This window comes from Ovis aries, chromosome 7 (genome assembly GCF_016772045.2).
Source record: "Ovis aries strain OAR_USU_Benz2616 breed Rambouillet chromosome 7, ARS-UI_Ramb_v3.0, whole genome shotgun sequence".
Taxonomy (NCBI): domain Eukaryota; kingdom Metazoa; phylum Chordata; class Mammalia; order Artiodactyla; family Bovidae; genus Ovis; species Ovis aries.
Window position 1 is genome coordinate 74,236,845 of NC_056060.1, and position 24,045 is coordinate 74,260,889.

Here is a 24,045-nt window from a genome sequence, read left to right on the forward strand (position 1 = left end):
CTTTAAGCCAACTTTTTCACTCTCCTCTTTCACTTTCAAGATGCTTTTTAGTTCCTCTTCACTTTCTGCCATGAGGGTGGTGTCATCTGTATATCTGAGGTGACTGATATTTCTCCTGGCAATCTTGATTCCAGCTTGTGTTTCTTCCAGCCCAGCGTTTCTCATGATGTACTCTGCATAGAAGTTAAATAAGCAGGGTGACAATATACAGCCTTGACATACTCCTTTCCTATTTGGAACCATTCTCACTAATATTTGACATTTAAAAAAACACACACACATTTATTTTAGCTATTCTGCTATGTGTAATGATTTATAGAAGTTTTAAAATATATTCTGGATCCAAGTCCTTTGTTGGTTATATACATAAGTTGCAAATATCTTCTCTGACTCTGTGACTTGCCTTTTCAAGCCTTTAATTAACAGACATTCCATAATTTTAATGTAGTTCAAATTTATCAGCTTCTTTTTTTTTCTGGTGGCTAGTACTTTTTATGTCTTTTAAAGAATGCTTTCCCATTGCCAGTACCATGGAGATATTCTCTTACTTTCTAGAATAGTTCTTTCTAGTAGAACTTTCTGCAATAATGGGAATGTTCTATACTTATACTGTACGGAACAATAGTTACTAGCAACCTATGGCTATTGAACTCTTACAGTGTTGCTAATATGTCTGAGGACTTAAATTAAAAAATTTTTTAAACCAATACAGTATTGTAAAGTAAAATAAAGTAAAAATAAAAAATAAAAAAAAATAAAAAAAATTAAAAATTAAATAGTCACATGTGGCTAGTGGTTATCATATTGGACAGCACATGTCTAAAAGCTTAATTATTTCACATGTTACATTTAGATCTGCAGTCTTTCAAGAATGAATTGGTTTGTCTGTACACCTGAAACTAATACAACATTGTAAATCAAATATACTTCAATACAGAGTTAAAAAGAAGAATAAATTGATTTGTGTGAATATGTTATGTTAAAGCAATCAAGATTTACTTTTTCCATATGGCTATCCAGTTGACCCAACACTAGTTTTTTTTTTTCCTTGCTTTACTGAGAACTTGACTGAGTTAGGGATTACCAAGGACATTGATAAGCATTAAAAATCTTAACTTACAGAAACTGATACTTTTTGCAGGAGAATGAACAAATATCACATTTTCCCAATAATTAGGATATATAAGGAAGAAAAAACGTCCCTTTACATAGGGTCTTGGTACTAGGCAACTTTTAAGCAATTGTGTGCAAAATAACTTTCTCATTTCCAGAACACTTTTTGTCTTCTGTTTGCTGTGCTAGCAAGCGTCTGCACTTTCTGTGCTATGCTCTTTTTTTTCAATTGGAGGAAAATTGCTTTACAATGTGTTCATTTCTGCTGTACATCATGAATCAGTCATAAGTATACATAGGCCCCTCCTTCTTGAGCCTCCCTCCCTCCCAGCCCTCTAGGTCATCACAGAGCACCGAGCTGGGCTCTCTGCCATACAGCAGCTTTCCGCACTATCTGTTTTACACATGGCAGTGTATATATTGTCAGGGCTGCTCTCCCAGTTCATCCAACCCTCCCCTTTCTCCTGCTTCACGTGTCCACGTGTCCAACATTAATTGAAGAGACCATCATTTTCCTACTACGCTATAGTATCACCTTCATAAATCAAGTAGTCATGTAGGTATGGCTCCATTTTCAGATTGTTCTGTCTCATTGTTTATCCTTGCACCAGGTCTATCCTAGATTAATTTCTGTAGCTGTACAGTCAGTCTTGATATCTGATAGTGTGCTGTCCTACATGTTTATCAAGATTACCTTGGCTTCTTTGCTCTTTGTATTTCCATATAATTTTTTAAACTGAGATGTAATTGAGATATACCATTGGGTAAGCTCAGTGTTAATTTACGCACACAACCTACTGGAATTTTAATGAGAATTGATTAAAGTATAAAATCATTTGGAAAAAGTTGACATCTCTTACATATTGCATCTTTTAATCCAAGAATATAATATTTTCATTTGTGTTCTGTTCAAAAGATTTTAAAATTTTCATTATGATTTCTCATTTGACTGATGGGTTCTATAACAATCTATGACTTAATTTCCAAATATTTGAAATTTATTTTTTATATCTTCACTAATTTCTAGTTTAATTTCAGTATGATCAGAAAATATAATCTGAATTATTTCAGTCCTTCAAAATTTCTGTGGCTTGCTTTATGGCTCAGCATGTCAATTTTGGTAAATAGTCTATATTTACATAAATATATTTATATAAATATACATGCACTGGGTGCCATTTTGGTGCAAGGCGGTTTGCAGACCAGATCAGGTTTGTTCATTGTGTTGGTCACACCTACTATTAATGGTTATTTGGGAAATCTGCAATCATTGAAAAAAAGTGTACATCTTTCAATAACACATCTGTTTCTGGATTTGTCTTTTAACATTTTCTGTAGGTATTATCATATTGCCCATCCAAGAAATCGGAATCAATTTATGTGTTTCCAGCAATATATGAATATTCATCACTGTTATCTTTTAAAAACTTTTGCCTGCATTACGAGTAATGCTGTATGCAATTAGATTTCTGAAATGATCAATGAGGTTATTTTTCATATACGTAACAGAGAGTTTTTTCTTTCTTGAAACTTAACATCTCCATGTGTTTGACTATTTTTTCTTCTATGTATATTTGTTTTTTAATGGTTTATAATCAAGGATGCATTTTAATTGACCCAATCTCTCCAGAAATTTTCTTGACTAGCTCAATTAAGCTCAGTTTTGATTGACATACATTGAATACCAGTGAACTGCTCTGTAAGCATGGTGGGGGGCGGGGGCGGTGAATAGATGCCTGCCTTCAGTAGTCCACTGAAAAAAAACCAAAGTGTAGCTCCAGAGGCCAAATGGCATTGTTCAGAGACTTGTGCACTGCTCATTTTACCACAAGTAAAATGTTACCATTAAATGATACTTTTAAGATCTTGTTTTGGCTGAAGGTTTTATCTCACTGCTGCTAACTTATGATTCCGTACACATTAACAATTATTATGTCTTCCTTAGATTGAAGAGCTTGCCCGGACTCTTCCTGGCAATTACAGTCAGCCTTCCCTGGACAGTGTGAGTGCAGTTGACTCCTCTCCTACCTCAAGTCCTCCAGCTAAGAAATGCTCCAAAGTCCAAGAAAGATGGCGGGTGTCTGCAAAGAAGGCGCTTCTCCAGTGGGCTCAGGAGCAGTGTGCCTCGTAAGTAGCTTGCTGTGACCAGGGGAGACAGACAGGGCAGCTGTACAACCAACAGCTTACTGACCTCCAGGTCTGAAAATCTGGTGTAACAGCTACCTTAAAACTTCCCTCTCATAAGAAGAAAATGCTCCCTCTCTCCTTCCTCTCACATTGAATTTTTCACATGAAGATGTCTGCAAGCTCAGCCACTCTTGGTTTTAAAGACCAGAAGGTGGTATCACCTGAGTAACTTTCCTCACTCCCATGCCCATGTATAGGTGGCCCATATGGTATACAAATAAAGTAGTCTTCAAATATCCTTTTCTTTAGGCACAATTCCCTTATGCATCTGGAAGGTGGATTTAGATTTTTAAAAGTTTCACCGTGCTAGGAGTTCTTTAAAAGTCAAGACTGTTTTAGTTGACTGTGTATTCTTTTAATTTTAGCCTTATATGTGTTCACGGTATAGTTGGCAATAAAGTTAGGAAGGACTTACGGTTGAAAATGTCAGGGGCAGGAAGAAGATTTCCTTTATCTGATATGATCATGGAGTGCCTTTCTGAGGAGACCTTTGAGCTGAGACATGAAGAGATGGCTTTAAGTATATGAAGACTGGGGGGAAAGAGTGTCCAGGCAGAAGGATTAGAAGGACTATCAAGAAACAGGAATGAGGCTGGTGTTGCTGTGTGTCGGAAGGTGGAGATACTGAAAAATATCCTCTGAACTGAAAAGGAACTTTTAAGACTGAGGAAAAATGTGGGCAACTCCATAAAGTGCAATTATGAAGATTATTGTGGGTCACTTACAGGCAGGATCAGGCAGACAGGGATCCAGAGGCACTCCGTGCTCCCACAAGGGGTACAGGGGGATTTAAAGGGGCCAGAGCTAAAAAACAGAATCATTTACGAAGGGAGACGTGTGTCTGCCCCAACAGGAGCCAGGGTTTTTTTCCTCTCCCTGGGGGTCTTGACCATTAACCATCTGTGTCAGCAAAAGGCATTCTTCCAGTTTTCATATCAGATGAAGGCAAGAGAAAAAGTTGATGGGGAACTTATCTGGCTTGGGCACATTCCTCGTGAGCAGGCCAAGCCCGGTCATGCAGAGAGAAGAGGGGATGGGACTAGCAGGCCTAAGCTGGAGCTGACAAAATGGAAGCAGTGTGGTCCAGCTACACTGCAGCATTGTAAGAAAGGCGAGATAGAAAGGTGGGAGAGGTCAGGAGGAGCCAAAGCTTGTAAGGCCCTGTGGGCCAGAGTGAGTGATGTTATTCTAAATATTATAAAAACTATGATTTTTTTTCAAATTTTTTTATTGCGATAAAATATACATAGCAAAATTTATCACTTTAACAGTTTTTAAGGGTACAGTTCAGTGACATTAAGGACATTCACAGTTGTGTAACCATCACTGCTAACTGTCTGCAGAACTTTTTTCATCTTGTGAAACTAAAGCTCTGTAACTCTTTAACACCTCCCAACTCCACCTTCCCTTCAGCCTCTGGCCACCAGAGGTCTACTTTCTTTATCAAAGAATTTCATTCTGCAAGGTTCCTTATATGAGTGGAATCATGTAGCAGTTTTCCTTCTGTGACTGGCTTATTTCATTCAGCATCATATCCCTAAGTTTCATCCATGTTATAGCATGTGTCAGAATTTCGTTACTTTTTAGACTAAATATTTCATTGTACGAACATGCTACATTTTGTTTATCCATTCATTCATAATCGGTTCTAAGCAGAGGAGTGACAAAGGCAGTCGTCTATCCAGTGAACTATTGACCGTTGACTTGGCCCAAAATATTGTTTAATTTTTTCCAATGAGAAATAAAATTATTTCTTCCAGTAAAAAGAACTTAATGGTTCGTAGAGATCCAAACTTAGTCAAGCCAACAGATGGTTGAATGAAGAGCATTAAATTTGAGTATCACTGTCATGTGAAGGACTTTTAAAGACAGATTTCAGGCCCACTTCCAGAGTATGATTCAGGTAGACCTGGGGTTGGGCCTGAGAATTTCTACCTGCAGTCCAAGTGATGCCATTACTGCTGGGCCAGGGGCCACACTTTGAGAACCAATATTTTGTAGTATCGTGAGCCTCATCAAACTTGGCATTTTACTTTAATTGGACCTTATGATTAAAATAAAATACTTTTCTAGGTTGACTGACATAATTTGATTTGCTGAAATTTAAGTCCTGATGAAGAGTGGAGGTACTTTGATATAGTCTTTTAAATAGTCTTTCTAATGTTTTTATTCTTTTGCGGTAGGTATGAATCTGTCACGGTGACAGATTTTAAGTCAAGCTGGAGGAATGGGATGGCTTTTCTGGCTGTCATTCATGCCTTGCGACCAGACCTGATTGACATGAAGAGTGTGAAGCATAGATCCAACAGAGACAATCTGAAAGAGGCCTTCAGAATTGCAGAACGAGAATTAAAAATCCCCAAAATGCTGGAACCAGAAGGTAAAGAAGCTTCTTTCTCTTTGAAACAATGTCCAGTGTGAAGAGGATTTGAAAATAGTATCCGCATATGAGCAAACATAATAGCATGATATTTAAGTCCTGGAGGGTTTAACTTTAAACTGTTTATTAAATTTCATGAAGTTAAGAATTTCTACCAATTACTTAAACTTCGTACTTGCAGGGATGATGTCATAGCTGAAAGCAAATGATGCTGTTTTGCAGAATAATATGAGTCTTTCTCTTAATTTTCTTTTATTGTTTTCTGTATTGTGTCCTCCTTGATTTGATAATTCTTTTCTAAAATTTCTCAAGTAAGATATTACTGTGAGTTGTCTAGGTAGCTCAAATGGTAAAGAGTCTGCCTTCAATGCGAGAAAACCAGGGTTCAATCCCTGGGTCAGGAAGATCCCCTGGAGAAGGGCATGGCAACACACTCCAGTATTCTTGCCTGGAGAATTCCATGGACAGTGGAGCCTGGTGGGCTACAGTCCTTGGAATCACAAAGAGTCAGAGATGGCTGAGTGACTGACACTGTTCACTTGAGTTGCCTATTGTCTGTGTACCTCCCTTTTCCTATTCCCTTTCCCTAATTAAAGCTGGACCTCTGTGAGGACAGAAGCTGCTTTCTCTGTTTCTTCCTCTGTGGCTGGCCCAGCTTTGCCATTGACTGTGCTCAGATTTTGTTGGATTGTTAACAACAGTAGCAAAATCCTAAATACTGGCTATATTCAAAGAGATAATTATCAGGTTATATTTAACTTCATGAAGGTAAGATTTAAAAAATTCAGTTCTGGAAAAGCACCGTACTTTGGATTCCATGGTTTCCTAATGTGCGTGCTAAGTTGCTTCAGTTGTGTCTGACTGTTTGTGGCCCTATGGACTTAGCCCGCCAGGCTCCTCTGTCCATGGGATTCTCCAGGCAAGAATACTGGACTGGATTGCCATGCCCTCCTCCAGGGGATCTTCCTGACCTAGGGATCAAACCTTATGTCTCCTACATTGGCAGGAGGGTTCTTTCCCACCAGCGCCACCTGGGAAGCCCCTTCATAATGTATCCAAAGCTTATTTATTTATTTATTAAAACAAACAAAGCACCAGTAAGGTCATAAAAATGGCATGTGGTGAAAGTTGCAATGAACTAACAGGTCAAGAGGTACAAATTCTAGTCTCGGCTCAACAACGGGGTGTAGGTCAGTGTTTAATATTAGGCTCTCTGAAACAGGTGTGTACGTGTGTGTGTGTGTGTGTGTGTGTGTGTGTGTATGTTTAAAGGATGTGTAGCACAGTTTACAAATAAAAATATGTGATGCACTTTATTAGTACTTCCATATAGCCCCCAGATGCCTTTGTTGATTTTTGCCAAACTCTTATATTCATCTGTAGCCAACCTCTGGTTGCAGTTGCTGAACCGGTATAGTTCTGACATCAGTGTGGGCGGATAACTTCCTTTGCATTAATGAGTAAGTGGAACAGCAAAGAGGCATGTCAGAACTTCACTTGTTCTTCAGTAATGTGAATAAGTTTTCGCTGAAAGAATACTGGAAGAATTTGAGTTTTATTATAGTCACAGTTTGACAGCTATAGACAAGACATACTTTTAAGATTAACCTGCATTATTAACAATTTCTCCATCCCTTTCTTAGCACTCAGAAAGTGTTAGTCTCTCAGTCGTGTCTAACTCTTTGTGATTCCGTGGACTGTAGCCTACCAGGCTCCACTGTCCATGGAATTCTTCAGGCAAGAATAATACTGGAGTGGGTAGCCATTCCCTTTTCCAGGGGATCTTCTCAACCTAGGGATTGAACCCGAGTCTTTCTCATTGCAGGCAGGTTCTTTACCATCTAAGTCACCAGGGTAGCCCTCTTAGCACTCAGTTCAGTTCAGTTCAGTTGCTCAGTCGTGTCCGACTCTTTGCCACCCCATGAATCGCAGCACGCCAGGCCTCCCTGTCCATCACCAACTCCTGGAGTTCACTCAGACTCACAACCATCAAGTCAATGATGCCATCCAGCCATCTCATCCTCTGTTGTCCCCTTCTCCTCCTGCCCCAATCCCTCCCAGCATCAGAGTCTTTTCCAGTGAGTCAACTCTTTGCATGAGGTGGCCAAGATACTGGAGTTTCAGCTTTAGCATCATTCCTTCCAAAGAAATCCCAGGGCTTATCTCCTTCAGAATGGACTGGTTGGATCTCCTTGTAGTCCAAGGGACTCTCAAGAGTCTTCTCCAACACCACAGTTCCAAAGCATCAATTCTTCAACACTCTGGCTTCTTCACAGTCCAACCCTCACATCCATACATGACCACTGGAAAAACCATAGCCTTGACTAGACGGACCTTAGTCGGCAAAGTAATATCTCTGCTTTTGAATATACTATCTAGGTTGGTCATAACTTTGCTTCCAAGCAGTAAGCATCTTTTAATTTCATGGCTGCAATCACCATCTGCAGTGATTTTGGAGCCCCCCAAAATAAAGTCAGCCACTGTTTCCACTATTTCCCCATCTATTTGCCATGAAGTGATGGGACCAGATGCCATGATCTTCGTTTTCTGAATGTTGAGTTTTAAGCCAACTGTTTCACTCTCCTCTTTCACTTGCATCAAGAGGCTTTTTAGTGCCTCTTCACTTTCTGCCATAAGGATGGTGTCATCTGCATATCTGAGGTTATTGATATTTCTCCCGGCAATCTTGATTCTAGCTTGTGTTTCTTCCAGTCCAGCGTTTCTCATGATGTACTCTGCATAGAAGTTAAATAAGCAGGGTGACAATATACAGCCTTGACATACTCCTTTTCCTATTTGGAACCAGTCTGTTGTCCCATGTCCAGTTCTAACTGTTGCTTCCTGACCTGCATACAGATTTCTCAAGAGGCAGGTCAGGTGGTCTGTATTCCCATCTCTTTCAGAACTTTCCACAGTTTATTGTGATCCACACAGTCAAAGGCTTTGGCATAGTCAATAAAGAAGACATAGATGTTTTTCTGGAACTCTCTTGCTTTTTCCATGATCCAGCGGATGTTGGCAATTTGATCTCTGGTTCTTCTGCCTTTTCTAAAACCAGCTTGAACATCAGGAAGTTCACGGCTCACGTATTGCTGAAGCCTGGCTTGGAGAATTTTGAGCATTACTTTACTAGCATGTGAGATGAGTGCAATTGTGCGGTAGTTTGAGCATTCTTTGGCATTGCCTTTCTTTGGGATTGGAATGAAAACTGACCTTTTCCAGTCCTGTGGCCACTGCTGAGTTTTCCAAATTTGCTGGCATATTGAGTGTGGCACTTTCACAGCATCATCTTTCAGGATTTGAAACAGCTCAACTGGAATTCCATCACCTCCACTAGCTTTGTTCGTAGTGATGCTTTCTAAGGCACACTTGACTTCACATTCCAGGATGTCTGGCTCCAGATTAGTGATCACACCATCATGATTATCTGGGTCGTGAAGATCTTTTTGTACAGTTCTTCTGTGTATTCTTGCCACCTCTTCTTAATATCTTCTGCTTCTGTTACGTCCATACCATTTTTGTCCTTTATCGAGCCCATCTTTGCATGAAATGTTCCCTTGGTATCTCTAATTTCAGAAACAGCAAATCAAGCCCTCAGTTGCTGATTTTCTGTGGTATAAAGCTTGCCACCATTGTGAAGTCACTGAACACATTGGGGAAAGGTGCACAGTAGTATATCATTGTATATTATTTCTATCTTACAGATACTATAAGCATAGCCCCAGGAGTGTGGATAAGTAAAATGCAAAGAAATAGTTGAGTACTAATGAGTTTTGAGTATTTATTACCCGTTTTAATATAATTTATGTAATTGTGCATTTATATAATTTAATTTTTAATGCTGTGTTAAACAACTGACTTATGAAACTGCTGAAAATTTAATGATCAGCTCTCTCAAGCTGGTATAAGCACATCACTGACTGAGCTGATTATGTCTTTGCCACTTAACCTTTCTGGTTTTAAATAGCCTTATTAGGATATATTCACATACCATACGGTGTACCCGTTTGACTCTACAACTGAATGGTTTTTAGTATATTCACAAAATTTTGCAACCATCATTACAATCAAATTTAGAACATTTTCAGCATCCCCTAAATAAACCCAGGGAGCCCTTTAGTAGTTCCTCGCCATTTCCCGCAACCTCCCAACCCTGCCAACCATGCCTTTCCCCAACTCATAGCTCTGCTGCTGCTGCTAAGTCACTTCAGTCACGTCCGACTCTGTGTGACCCCATAGACAGCAGCCCACCAGGCTCCCCTGTCCCTGGGATTCTCCAGGCAAGAACACTGGAGTGGGTTGCCATTTCCTTCTGCAATGCATGAAAGTGAAAAGTGAAAGTGAAGTCGCTCAGTTGTGTCCAACCCTCAGTGACCGCATGGACTGCAGCCTACCAGGCTCCTCTGTCCATGGGAGTTTCCAGGCAAGAGTACTGGAGTGGGGTGCCATTGCCTTCTCCAACTCATGGCCCTAGGCAACCACTAATCTACTTTCTGTCCCTGTAGATTTGCCAATTCTGGAAATTTCGCATGAATGGAATCATACAAATACCTGGCCTTTTGTGACTGGCTTTCTATATTTTATTTTACTGACAAAGCAAGAGAATTTTTGGGGGGAAGTTTGCCTGGGTGGGGAGCAGCGGAGTAAGGAGCCCAGAACTGCTCTGTGACTGCCTTCTTTAAATTAGCTTAATGTCCAAAGTTCACCCATAATATGTTGCAGCATTTATTGAGACTTCATTTCTTTTTCACTTTTTGATATACTTTATTTTTAGGAACAGTTTTAGAGATACAGGAACATTGGGAAGGTAGTACAATAAGTTCCTGTATAGCGGACACCCTGTTTTCCCTATTGTTAATATCTTAGTACAGTACACTAGTTACAGTTAATGAGTCAATATTGTTATATGATAATAAAGGCAGTACTCTATTCGCCTTTTCTTAGTTTCCCCCCAGTACCCTTTTTCTCTTCAGGATCCTGTCAGAATACATTACATCTAGTCGTCATATCTCCTTGAGCTCCTCTTGACTGTGATGATTTCTCAGACCTTTTTTTTGTTTTGTTTTTGATAACTTGATAGCTTTGAGGATTACTGTTCAGGTATTTCGCTGGATGCCTCTCTACTGGAATTTGTGTTATGCTTCTTCTCAGACTGTCAGCTCGACAGCACTGTTGATGTTGACCTTGATCTCCTGTCTGAGGAAGTATTTGTGAGTTTTCTCCACTGTGAAGTTGCTCTCTGTTTCCCCCATCCCATACTCTCCTCTCTGGAGGGAAATCACCAGGCACAGCCCACACTCAGGAGAGCTATGCTCACTCTCCTTGAGGGCAGGTTGGCTACATAAATTATTTGGAATTCTGCACAGAAGATTTGCCTATTCTTCTCCATTTATTTACTTATCCAACTATTTATGTCACTGTAGACTCAATGCCACTTTATTTTATTGCTCTAATTAGAAAAAATTCCATTCATAGGCAGTTCCTTACTCTGGCACTACAGGATGCTCCAGGCTCGTCTTCTGTACTTCCTACTGTAGTCCTGGGATCAGTCATTCCTCCAAGGAGCCCTGGTTCCTTTTATTGGAGAATGGTATTGGAAACCAAGGCCTGGGTGCTGTGTACACTCACTGCTACTGATTCTTACTTTTTTGAAACTTAGTTGTTTTTGTAGAAGTTAAATTAGGTAATATTCCTAAGTTAGGCTAATGGTTCCGTATTTCTATAATGTTAGGTTTGTTATTAGTCTGGTTTCTTGTTGCTTGTTAATAATCCTGCTTATTTGACCTTCACCCATCACTTTCATACATTGGAGAAGGAAATGGCAACCCACTCCAGTGTTCTTGCCTGGAGAATCCCAGGGACAGGGGAGCCTGGTGGGCTGCTGTCCATGGAGTCGCACAGAGTCGGACACGACTGAAGTGACTAAGCAGCTTAGCAGCATCTTCTTGTTTTTTCCTCCCTCTTTATTTTTCTTACTTCTTTTTGTTTTTTAATCTTTTGTCTTGCCTTATTGACTTTTCATTATCTTTTAAAAAGTTCTTCATTTTCCCCCATGCTTTGCTGTATTTTCTATTTCTGTTTTTTAACTGCTAAGTCTTTATTACTAGTGTTAACTATTTTCTCTATTCTAGTATGTGAAAATAACCATGCAACTAGAGGAGTAAACAATTTAATCAAAACAAATTTCCACTGTATAAATGATTTCCTATAATTCAGTTTATATAGTTTAAATAATAGGTCAAAAATGTGAAGTACTTCATGATTATTTATGCAGACCAAATACCAAAGTCATATTTGAATAAGGGAATTATCTTTTGAGACAATCTTGTTAATACTTTTATTCACTATGCATTCCTTCTTATCCAATGAAAATATTTTAAAGTATCCAGTTAAGGTGATATAATTATTTTATGTATCTCTTGATATTTATATTTTTTCCAATAAAAGATAAAATAACTCATAGGAATCCTTTCTTTATTGAAACCCCACTCCTACCTTTTTATTGATTCTTTTTATGTACTTACTGTCTTTAATTTTATTATTTGGATATAGATTAGTTTCACTTCTTCTCTCAGCTGACTTAAAGCACTCACTTGGAAACACATTTCCTAAAGCATGCATAGTTTGTTGTATTTGTTTGTTTTTCTCCTAACTGCAAGCTCTTTGAGGGGCAAATAATGTCTTAAGGCATCTAGCATCTACTCAGGAGTCTAGCATCTACTTGCTGAATGGAGGGATGAGATAGTCCCTATGAGCAAAGTCTGAGCCTTACATATCATGCTTGTGACCTGCATTTGTTGACGCTCTATAAATATTTTTTAAATTGAGTTTAATGGAATTAATAAACATAAATTTTCTTGTCAATATTGTCACTGGACATACCTAAAGACATCCCCAAATTATGCGTTCATTTTATCTGTAACATATTGCAGTCTTTTCTTTTGATTTTGCGAATTACTTACTTTATTATAGGCCTGGAGATGTTCTGCCCTTTAATTAATTTATAATATTTTAAATTTTGTGTAAATCAGCATTTTCCAAATTTATTTCACCATGGACCATTTCAGTACAACACAAAGACTGGCCCATAGAAGGCTCTCAGTAAATGTATTTGTTCCATGAATGAATGAATAAAATCTTGTGGATGTTTTGAACAGATCTTCTGTACAACATATACTCTTTGAGATTCTTTACTGTACAAGTGCAGAGACCAGTGTGTCAGGAGTGAATTCCGTTTGCTCTATATTCTTACACTCCTGGAGGAGTTTCTGCATTGTGTCACCAGAAAGAGGAAAGCTTTCCTTTTCCTTTTCACCCTCCCTGACTACTTATGTCCTCATACATACAACATGCACAGTGACTTTTTTATTTGGGAAACCAAGGCTGTTCATGTACTCCTGCCAGGATTCAACCCAGCTCCATCTGACTCTTGGAGCAAGGGTGAGTGTGCAGAGACTGCATGATTGGTTGATTGGTTTGATTCATTTCAAGTTCATTTCAATACTTTTCTTGAGTATTACAGTAAATCACACCTGTAGCTGATTGATACTATGGTGTATTTTGCAGATGTGGATGTTGTTAATCCTGATGAAAAGTCAATCATGACCTATGTGGCGCAGTTTCTGCAGTATTCAAAGAAGGCACCTGGGTCTGGAGATGAAGCCCAGGTATGTCTTTATAAGTACAAACCAAGCTCATTTTTGTTGTACCCTACTAATGGTTTAATTTTTAGCATAGAGGCATAATTTGCACACAGACCTTAAGTGTACAGATCAGTGACCTTTGACAAATGCATGTACCATACATCATACTTTAATCATGACGTAAAACATTTCTGTTACCCAGATGTTTCACTGTTCCTCTCTGTCCGTACTCCTCTATCCTAAGCAACCAGCACTCCAGTTTCTTCCACTGTAGATTAGTTTTGCTTAATTTTTTTTAAAGTTAAAAGCAGTAATTTATTAAACTTTGCTGAATTACCTAAGACAACATTCAGATAGGTACTATATAGGACAACTTCTAGCAGGCTTTAAAAATATTTTAAAGATATCAGACTTTTATCTATTGTAATTTTCAGCAGCTTTATTGAGATACAGTTCATATACCATAAAATTAAATCATTTAAAATGTACAGTTCAGTGGTTTTAGTATGTTTCCAAAGTTGCGCACCATCATCACAGTCTAATTTTAGCATATTTCCAGTTTACCTGTTTTTTAGCTTCGTATAAATGGAATCATTGTGTTCCACTCTTAATCCTTGTTTGTTGAGACACTCTTGAATTTCCATCAGATTTTTACAGTTTTCTCCTTTGACTTTCAGTTAGTTACACAAAGTATTGTGGGTGGAAATTTCATAAAAATCACTGAGCTGAAAGTAAACAACCTGCTTCTATATGGATAAATGAGTGCTGTGAATTTAGTAAAATGTTTTTCAATATTATTTTTAAATGTAAACTACTTCCTCAGACATGTAAGCATGCAGTCGTATTACTGCATTTTGTTTGACGAATTTAGGACCATGTTTTCCCAACTGTTATGCTTGAGGCACCAAGCCAGATTGTTGCTGACTCTGGAAGAGAGACTCAAGCTGAGACTTGGGCTTATAATGCGCTTCATTTATTTCTGACCTGCTGAGGAGCTTCTTTTTTCTGATTAATTTTCTTATTAAAAACTAAAAAATTCAACTGTCCATGAAATCAGATGCAAAAATATACAGAAACTCTCTTCCTTAGTAGGAAGGAAAAAGGAAACGAAGGTTAAAAGAGAATGGAAGTAAGATGTAATTTCTTTTGCTTTATCCCCCAGCAGTAAACTTTGCTTCTAAATGTGTGCAAGCTTACCACCTAAATGAGAATCTAAGTGTTGCTCATTTCCTTAGGATAGCTTAACCAAAGCCTTTAATAGTGTTATTTGTAGCATCTTTAAATTGTTCAAGATGTTTTGATGTCATGTATTTAGTAGATGTAAACATTTCTTGAGTTGCCCATGTTTAGGTTTATTGGAAAGCGGAATTCTGAAATGCCTGTTATAAATAAATAATTTAGAATAACATTCTCTAAAATTGAAGAATGATGGAAGTGAATAAGCCAAAAGCTAAGAGCTTGATTGCCCTGTTTTTTTAGCGCTTTATGTTCAGATTCTAGTTTCAATCCATTTTAAAATTTAAGGTGCCACATGAGCAAGCAAAGTCCTTCTTTGACACAGTGAGTCACTGGTGTATAGTGATTACACTACATCACTGATGTTTGAAGTTGTTAATTTTGTTGTTAAAAAAATCACAAAGTCTATTTAGGATAGACTTTTAAATGTGTGTGTATGGGTGTGTGTGAATTACAGGGAAAGGTGAAAGATGCTATGGTCTGGTTAGCTCTACAAGAGAAGAAGGTACAGAAAATGCTCGCGGATTCAGAAAATGAGACCTACTGTAAAACGTATGAAGTAAGTATGACTTTAAACAGCAGTTTTTTTGTGGTTTACTCTTGGGGAAGAGTAGGATATTTTTAGAAAAAAAATTGTTTCAGAGCTAATTTATTTAAATACCAAATTAACTCCCAAGTTTTAATGCTGAGTTCTAGGGACAGAGCCTCTGGAAAATCTTGTTAAAGTGCAGGTTCTGAATCAGTAGTTCTGGGATGGGGCCTCAGACTCTGCATTTCTCACAGGCTCCCAGATGGTGCTGATTCTACTGATCCTTAGATAACTTTGAATAGTAAGGTTTCAGTGTGGAAATTGGCAAACTGGTCTCTTGACCCCACCACCTGTTTTTACGAATACACTGTTATTGAATATATTATATTATAATATACATTGTATACGAGCCATGCCCATTGAAGTATTGTTTGTGACCTCATTCTCATCACATTGTTGAACAGTAACCGCAGAGACCATACGGCCCAAGACACAAAGCCCAAGATGTTTGCCATCTTGCCTCTTACACTACACGTTTTCCAATCCCTGGTTTAGAGCAGAAATACACTTTTCAGAAAGAATTTGAAGGAAAAAAGATTAGGAAATCAGAAATGGAGCCATCCCAGAAGTACAGTGCAGAGTTTCAGCCAGCATGTCCTTTGGGGAGTAATAACAGCTGATATTATCACCATATATTGAACATTTGCTACATATCAGGCACCTTGCTGACAAGCATTTTACATGTTATAACATCTTGCAGAGTATGGTATTGTTATTTCAGTTTTACAGATGAAGATAAGACTTAGGAGGACCAAGGGATTTATCTAAAGTTACATAGATACTATAAGGTAGAGGTGGGATTTGAATGAAGTCTAGCTTTAAAGCTAGATGCTCTCTTGGCGTCCTGATGCTTCTCCAGGGTAAGCAGTTATTCCCGGTGCCACCTTGAAAGAGACTTAACAGGAGCCAACGTGAAGGCCCACAGGTCTGTTTCTCAGAACCCAGTCTACGCAGACTGTGCTCCCCACCTGGTCCCCATCCTAAAAAGGACACTCCCATGGGTCTACCCAGCATGAGCACCTCTAGGTCTTTATCCCCACATTGGTTAAGGGAGGGAGTTGGATGAATCCAGTCCAGCCTTTCTGTGGATTTAGTGACTTGCTGGCCCCCCCTTTCTTTTTGGTCTGCAGCCACCACCAAAGGAAGGGATCTCATCTTCCTTCTGTCTGAACTGCGTGGGCTTCTTGTGCTTCTTGCCTCTGAGCTCTGGCCTTAGAATTTTTTCAACAAGGTGCTCAGTGTCCACAGAAAGTGTCTTGCCCTCTCTTTGATTTACTAAAGTACCACAGATTCAAGCTCCCTAAATGAAAGACTATGTGAGGTTATTTTTAGGAAGAATTTGAAGAGAGTTTGAAGACAAAATTTAATTAGAAACATGGCCAAAATCGATGGGTAATCTTTTGAATAGTATTTATGCAGTTGAGGACTCAAACTCCAGTATTTCACACAAATACAAGCCAAGAAATATTTATTCATTAATTTTTTGAGGGCAAAGACAAAGTATTTTCTAAAGTCCGTATAAAATGACTTGGGAAGCATTGACTGAAGCTCAGTAAATCATGGATACTTCAAAAACTGTTTATACTTGACTGCTGTCATTTAATTCTTATTACCACTCATTCTTATTTTGTTGTGAACACATATTTAGGGAGGAGAAACTTACATTTTTCCTGGGTTATTATGACTTGTCCTCTCGAGCTGAGTGGCCTTGCTGCCTTACTCCAGTAGAGGCAAACGCTGTGACTTATGTCACTATAAGGGTGTCCAGATCATGAGGGTGCGCTGAAGAAAGAAAATGGATTGGTGAGAGAATCCTAGATTTAGGGAATTATAATTTTTTCTAAGTAAAAAATTTAAATATAATCTGCAGCTATAGACCTTCAAATAGCAAATTACATTTTATAAACTAGTTAAACATTTCAGTCTTTACTCTTCTAATTGTAGAGCCTGCTGTCCTTTTTGGAGTCATTCAACAAAGAAAAAGAACGCTTTCTGGATGTCCTGACAATAAAAAGGAATGTAGATGACCTGAATAAGGATCAGCTGCAGTTGAGAGAAGCCTGGGATGGTCTCAACTACCAGGTTACTGTGTTATGTTGATTAGAACGTTTTTGTGGGGCAGCTTGTTTGTTGGATCAGAGCTTTAGACTTCCATGAGGAATTCTGTAAAAGACAGGATAGATGCTTCAACAGAAAGTTGTGAGAATATATTGTGAGTTGTACCATATTTTCTCCATGATCTCATTTGAGTAGTGGTTGATATAAATAGGAACTTATAACATTCTCTTGAGAGAAATTGCAGGCTTATCCAAAGTTTTTGTATCTGCCATCAGTGCTTGCAATCGGAATCCTTATTCTATCAACATTGACCTGCAGCCTCCTCTCTGCTTTGGGATAGTACAATAGATGCTTCAAGTGGGTGGGGACAAACCCAGAGAAAAAAGTGTAGTGATAAATGTGTGTATGTGTGTCTGGATATATCCGTATGATTTCAGTCATTTTAAAGGTATTAACTCATGTGTTATGGTATATATGGAGGAACATGTAGTCTGTAGTCATCTGATATAGCATTCTGTAAATATCAGTTAGGACAAGGTGGTTGGTAGTATTCAGATTGTCTATGCCTTGACTGTCATTTTGTCTAGACATTCATTCTATCAATTTCTGAGAGAGGATTATTAAAATCTGTAGCAATCCTTCCTTTAATGTAGTCAAATTTTGTGTCATGTATTTTAAGACTTTGTTATTAAGTATGTACGTTTGTGACTGTTATGTCTTCCCAAATCAACACTTTTACCACTATGAAATATTACTGTTTATCTCTGGTAAGACTATTTTTCTAGATGTCTACTTAATCTGATATCAATTTGATCATTGCTTTCTTCCTATGCTGACTGTACGGCACATCTTTTTCCTTCATTTATTTTCAACCTATTTGAGTCTTTATATTTAAAGGGCATCTCTTATAGATAGCATATAATTGGATCTTGCTTCATTATCCACTCTGACAACATCTCCTTTTTCACTCAAGTGTTTAGACAATATTTAATGTAATTATTGATATGGTTCAGTGTAGGTTTATCATCTTATGCTTTTTTATGTTTGCGTACATGCTAAGTTGCTTCAGTCATATCCAATTCTTTGTGACCCCATGAACTGTAGCTGGCCAGGTTCCCCGTCCATGCAATTCTCTAAGCAAGAATACTGGAGTGGGTTGCCATGCCCTTTTCCAGGGGATCTTCCTGACCCAGAGATTGAACTTGTGTCTCTTACATCTCCTGCATTGGCACGCAGGTTCTTTACCACTAACTAGTGCCACCTGGGAAGCCTTTTTTTTAATGTTTATCCCCTCTGTTTTTTGGGAGGGCTTCCCTGGTGGCTCAGATGGTAAAGAATATGTCTGCAATGCAGGAGACCTGGGTTCAACCCCTCCTCCAAGATCCCCTGCAGGAGGGCATGGCAGCCCACTCCAGTATTCTTGCCTCGAGAATCCCAGACTAAGGAACCTGGTGGGCTACAGTCCATGAGGTCGCAAAGAGTTGAACATGACTGAGCGACTAAGTACACACACCTCTGTTTTCGGTATCTCTATTCTTTATTTTCTTGCCTTGTTTTAGATTATGTTAATTTGTAACATACTAAATTCCATTTTAATTTAGCTATTGGCTTTTTAACTCTACCTCATATTGTATTTTTACTGTGATTACAATATACATTAAAAATTTTTGCCATCTACTTAAAAGTTGTAAAATTCCAAGTTGTGTAACTTCTTACAACATGTAGATGTCTTGCAATCAAATCTCTCACTTTTTATGACTGGTTGCTTTATATATAAATATATGTATGACACACACATGTGTTTTAAAGTTCCCAATACCATGTTATAAATTTTTGTTCAAAACAGTCCTGTGTTTTAAGTAAATTAAGGGAAAAATCAGTTTTTCATATTTATATAACTATTTACATTTCCATTGTTCTTTGTTCTTTCCTAGAGATTTGAGTTTCTATCTGAACTCACTTCTTTTCAGCTTGAAAATTTCTTTCAACTTATCTTATATTGCAGGTCTTCTTTTTTTATTTTGGCTTCCCTGGGTCTTTGTTGCAGTGTACAAGCTCTTCATTGCAGCAAGCAGACTTCTCTCTAGTTGTAGTGCTTGGGGGCTTCCCTTGTTGTGGTGCAAAGGCTTAGTTGCTCAGTGGCATGTGGGATCTTAGTTCCTATCCAGGAATTGAACTCATGTCTCTTGCATTGGAAGGTGGATTCTTAACCACTGGGACCACCAGCAAAGTCCTGTCTTCATTCTTTCTAGACAGTTTTGTTGAGGTATTATTTATATGCCATAGAATCTGCTCATCTTAAATGGCTAATTGACTTTTAGTGAATTTACAGAGTTACAACAGAGATTATGCATCACAAATAGTCTCGCCCTGAAAAAGTTTGCCAATCCCTAGTCAAGACTCTTGACCACCAGGAGCGACAGCCTGTTTTCAGAATACATTTATCACCCCGTCTGCGAAATGTGTTAAACACTAGCTCAGTGGCTTAAAAAGAGCCGCACTTTCTGAGTCTAATTTTGAAGGACCAGTGCAGCTCCAGAAATCTTCTCATAAAGTGACAGTGCTCCTTGCGTTATCAGCTTCTGTTCTGATCACAGCTCTGACAACTCTGATCCCTGTGAAGGGCAGGGACTCTGTTACAAATCCTCAACAAGACAGAAGAGGAAGAAGCTGCTGTCTGTATAGTTCAGGCTGTTCCAGGCCACTGAGATCTGGCCTCATTTTGCTGCCTATGATTAGGAAAAATCACCCAAAATAATGAGAAAAATCGTTAAAAGAATTATTTTACAAAAGTAAGTGCTACAAATTGATGGTAGCTTGAAAATCCAATCCTTAGGCAGAGTGCCACTCATTTTCTTGGTGTTACATAATGAAACTTGTTAATTTTAAAGTTATCATATGTATAATAGTCAATTCCATCCAGTTTCTGGTTCAGTTGGTTGAGGACACAGATATCTCAACATGTCTTAATAAATGGTTTCATTTTAAGCCTCCTATAAGAAATAGCCACATTGTGTTATTTTGACCTGACAAGATCTTATATAAATTTTCATCCAAATTCAAAAGTAATTTCCAACACTGAGAAAGAAAGCATAGAACTAGTTTCCTATGTTAAGCGTGGAAGGAGAATGAAAGGTAAATATTGCCTTCTATCGTTCCTCTTCCTACTGCTGCACAGAGTACCGCTCACAGTCAGAAAACTCACGTTTGTCTTCTTTCAGAACATATATGGAATTCAACCTGGTGCTCTGCGACGACCTAGAGGGGTAGGAGGAGGGAGAGAAGTTCAAGAGGAAGGGGACATACATATTCCCGTGGCAGATTCATGTTGATGTATGGCAGAAGCCAACACAACATTGTAAAGCAATTATCCTCCACTTAAAAATAAATAAACAGGGAGAATGGCATTCTAACATGTAAGAATTGAATCGCCAGTCTATGTCTGACGCAGGATACAGCATGCTTGGGGCTGGTGCATGGGGATGACCCACAGAGATGTTATGGGGAGGGAGGTGGGAGGGGGGTTCATGTTTGGGAATGCCTGTAAGAATTAAAGATTAAAAAATAAAATAAAATAAAATACTGTCACAAAAAAAAATAAATAAATTACACCTGCCAAAAAAAATAAAATAAAATAAAACACTTTAACAAGTTTAATAAATAAATAAATAAATAAACATACAGCTTTCTTTCAGTTGCGAAAAGAATGATAGCTGAGTTAGAGGTATCATTCTTAGCTTATCTTTTGCTCAGTTGTTTGCCAGTTTTCTGTGTTTTTGTTTATTTTTGGAGAAATGCTAATAATAATAAATTATATATTTATAATAAAAGTACACCCTAGCTTCTTTATATTAAAATTCATAGTGATGAAAACCTCTTTCATTTTTTTTCCAACTGGAGCCTTCACGGCATATAATTAATGATTTAGGATTGTAAAGCTGTCTTTTGCTACATGCGTTTTGAGAAAATAAACTTGCAAGGCAATTAATAAAATACTGCATAGCATCACTTATATGCGGAATCTTTATTTAAAAAGTCAAACTTAGAAGTTCCCTGATGGCTTAATGGTTAGGATTCTGGGCTTGCATTGCTGTGGCCTGGGTTCAATTCCTGGAAACTGAGATCTTGCAAGTAGCATGATGAGGCCAAGAAAAGAAAATGAAAGTCATAGGAACAGAGAGTAGAAAAGTGGTTGTCCAGGACTGAGGTGGTAGGAAATAGAGAGAAGTTGGTTAAAGGGTACTTTCAGCTATAAGATGATTCAGGTCTGAAGAGATAATGTAAAACTTGGTGACTATAGTTGTTAACACTGTATTATATCACTGAAATTCGCTAAGGGAGTAAAACTTAAATGTTCTTGCCAATAGACATAAATATGTGAAATGATGAATGTTAATTAACTAGATGGTGAGACTCCTTTTACAATGTAAATGTGTATCAGATCACCATGATGTACACTTTAAATATTTTAGTGTTGTCAGTTACACCTCAACAATGTTAAAAAAAAAAAAAAAAGCAAACCAAAATGCAGAAAATTCCATGCTTCCAGTTTATGAATAGTGCCATTTGACTGCCTTAAAAGAGCCTAGCTTTGTTCTCATTTTACATCTTTGTATTTGAGTTGTGGATTTAATGGGATTTTTTTTTAATACTTGCCTTGCATATAGTGGGCAACCAATAAATGTTTTTCAATGAGTTAATTATGAATTAAAGAACCCTATTCTTAAAAAGTAACCTAATTTTTGCCTATTCTTACCTATAAAAGCAACTTAACTCTAAGAATAGTGACAATTTATTTAGTAGAACTGTGATAAAAGAGAGAGTAGAGATTTAAAACTTATGCTTTCATCATCAGTGTGGGGTCCTCCCCAGCCCTTTGCTCTGTTATACTGCTGACCACACTTTACTGTGGGCTTCCCTGGTGGCTCAAATGGTGAAGAATCTGCCTGCAATGCAGGAGACCCAGGTCCGATCCCTGGGTCAGGAAGATCCCCTGGAGGTGGGCATGGCTACCTCCTCCAGTGCTTGCCGGGAGAATTCATGGACAGAGGAGCCTGACAGACTATAGTTCATGGGGCTGCAAAGAGTCAGACATGACTAAGCAGCATTCACTTCACTTCTTCACACTTCACTGTAACCATGTACTTACTTGTTTCCCACACTAGGTGGCTCTGGCAGGAGCTGTGGCTGTTGTTTATCTGGTTGATCCTCAGATGTGTGGACCGCTGTGCTAAACTTACTCTTGTCTTCATGACGCATGAATCTGGACAAGATCCTACTCCTATTTTTATTCACTTATTAAGGCTACGGTCCATGGGGTTGCAAAAAGTCAGAGATGACTGAGCAACTGACACACACAAATTGTGTGTTTATTTGCTTTTATCCTCATACCCTCCTTCCATTCTTCTTTTTCCTTAGGCCACCATTGTGATGTGCCTAGCGTGTATCTTTTCGTTTATATGTTCTTCCAAAATGCAGTAATGTATTTATGTAACCATGTTTTAAGTTGTATAAATTGGTATTATATGTTATTCTGCTTCTTACTTTCAGTTTTGAGCACACATATATTTAAGCCACCTCCCCGTTGCCATTCATGTACATCTATCTAATTGAGCTAATGTATGAATGTGTGAGTGAGTTTTGGTGGTTCCTCAGCAGGGAGAAAATTCAGGTAGAAGGGGCAGAAAAAGCAAAGACCTGAGAAGGTAATCGGGGCTTGGGGCAATAGGTGGTTGGCATGTGTGTGACTTACATACGTCAGGAGTGGTGGGAAGACTGAGGATGGAGGAGGCAGTGGGATTGAGGGGCGGGGGCTTTGGTGAAGGACAAATAATCAGGAGATGTGGTAGAGATGTCTAATATAAATAGACGATTGGGGCTAGTGAGGGAAATAACCTATACATCTGCTTGCTATCTGTAGATGTAATGCCAGAGAAGACAGGGGATTATAGGATTTCAAATGATCATTCAGTATAGTAGTCTATCCCCACTTTGTAACTATTTACAACTCACTTTGTAACTATTTGAAACTAACTTTTTACCCCCATGTTGTAACTATTTCTGATTCCCTTCTTGTAACTGATTATGGGTTGATCAAAACATTTGTTTTCATTCTTGCACCCTCTTCTGAAGCTTTTGAACAAATTATCTTCTCCATCAGCAGCTAGCCAATGCCTTAGAAATATATCTATTGATCAGTATTTCCTTGACTAACATATCAGAATTAAAGTGTTTAAAGGGTTGTTTTAAAAGAATTCTTTAGAGGATTAAGCATACTGTATGTGAACAAACTAGAAAAGTGTCTACTGAAGAACATCTTTTCTTTTTTTTTTTTCAGATTAATGTGTGGCAAACAGAGTTGAATCATGTCTTGCCCTCACCCCTTTATCAAATAGAAACTTGGCTCCAGGAGGTAGAGAAGCTTATAGATGAAGATTTGTCAGTCTCCCAGGATTACAATGAAGCCATGGCTCTAACACAAGGGAAAATTACTTTATTCCAGGTTGGCAAAGAAAAAAGAAACAGGGAAAAAAATCTATATTTTGTTAGAACTGTTCTGGAGGAAGACTTTTCTCCTAGAAGAAAGGGAAGGAAATATAGTGGGTACTTGAGGATGGTTTAGATGATTCCCCTGGAGATTTTTGGGACCCAAAATGATTGGTCCAGTAAATTCTAAAGCAACTGTAAAGTGGCCAAAAAGGAGAGGGGAGACTGTTTTAAAACATGGGAGATTGGGTTCTCACTAAAATGATATGAAACAATTTAATAGGTGAGATTCATAGCATTTGAGCCCACAATTGAATGGAAAATACATCTGAAAACAAAAGATTTTGATAATG

At 38.2% G+C, this 24,045-nt stretch overlaps 1 protein-coding gene across 8 annotated transcripts in view; it reads left to right on the forward strand.

Moving 5' to 3' along the window:
* SYNE2 (spectrin repeat containing nuclear envelope protein 2) overlaps window positions 1-24,045 on the forward strand; it is a 323,976-nt gene that overhangs the window by 81,846 nt on the left and 218,085 nt on the right. For all 8 annotated transcript variants that reach the window (XM_060418145.1, XM_042252596.1, XM_015097110.3 and 5 more), the window contains 6 exons: window positions 3,059-3,240; window positions 5,484-5,680; window positions 13,247-13,347; window positions 15,017-15,118; window positions 17,093-17,230; window positions 23,544-23,708. In XM_060418145.1, the coding sequence (XP_060274128.1) occupies window positions 3,059-3,240; window positions 5,484-5,680; window positions 13,247-13,347; window positions 15,017-15,118; window positions 17,093-17,230; window positions 23,544-23,708 (885 nt within the window). The remainder of the gene's footprint in view (window positions 1-3,058; window positions 3,241-5,483; window positions 5,681-13,246; window positions 13,348-15,016; window positions 15,119-17,092; window positions 17,231-23,543; window positions 23,709-24,045) is intronic.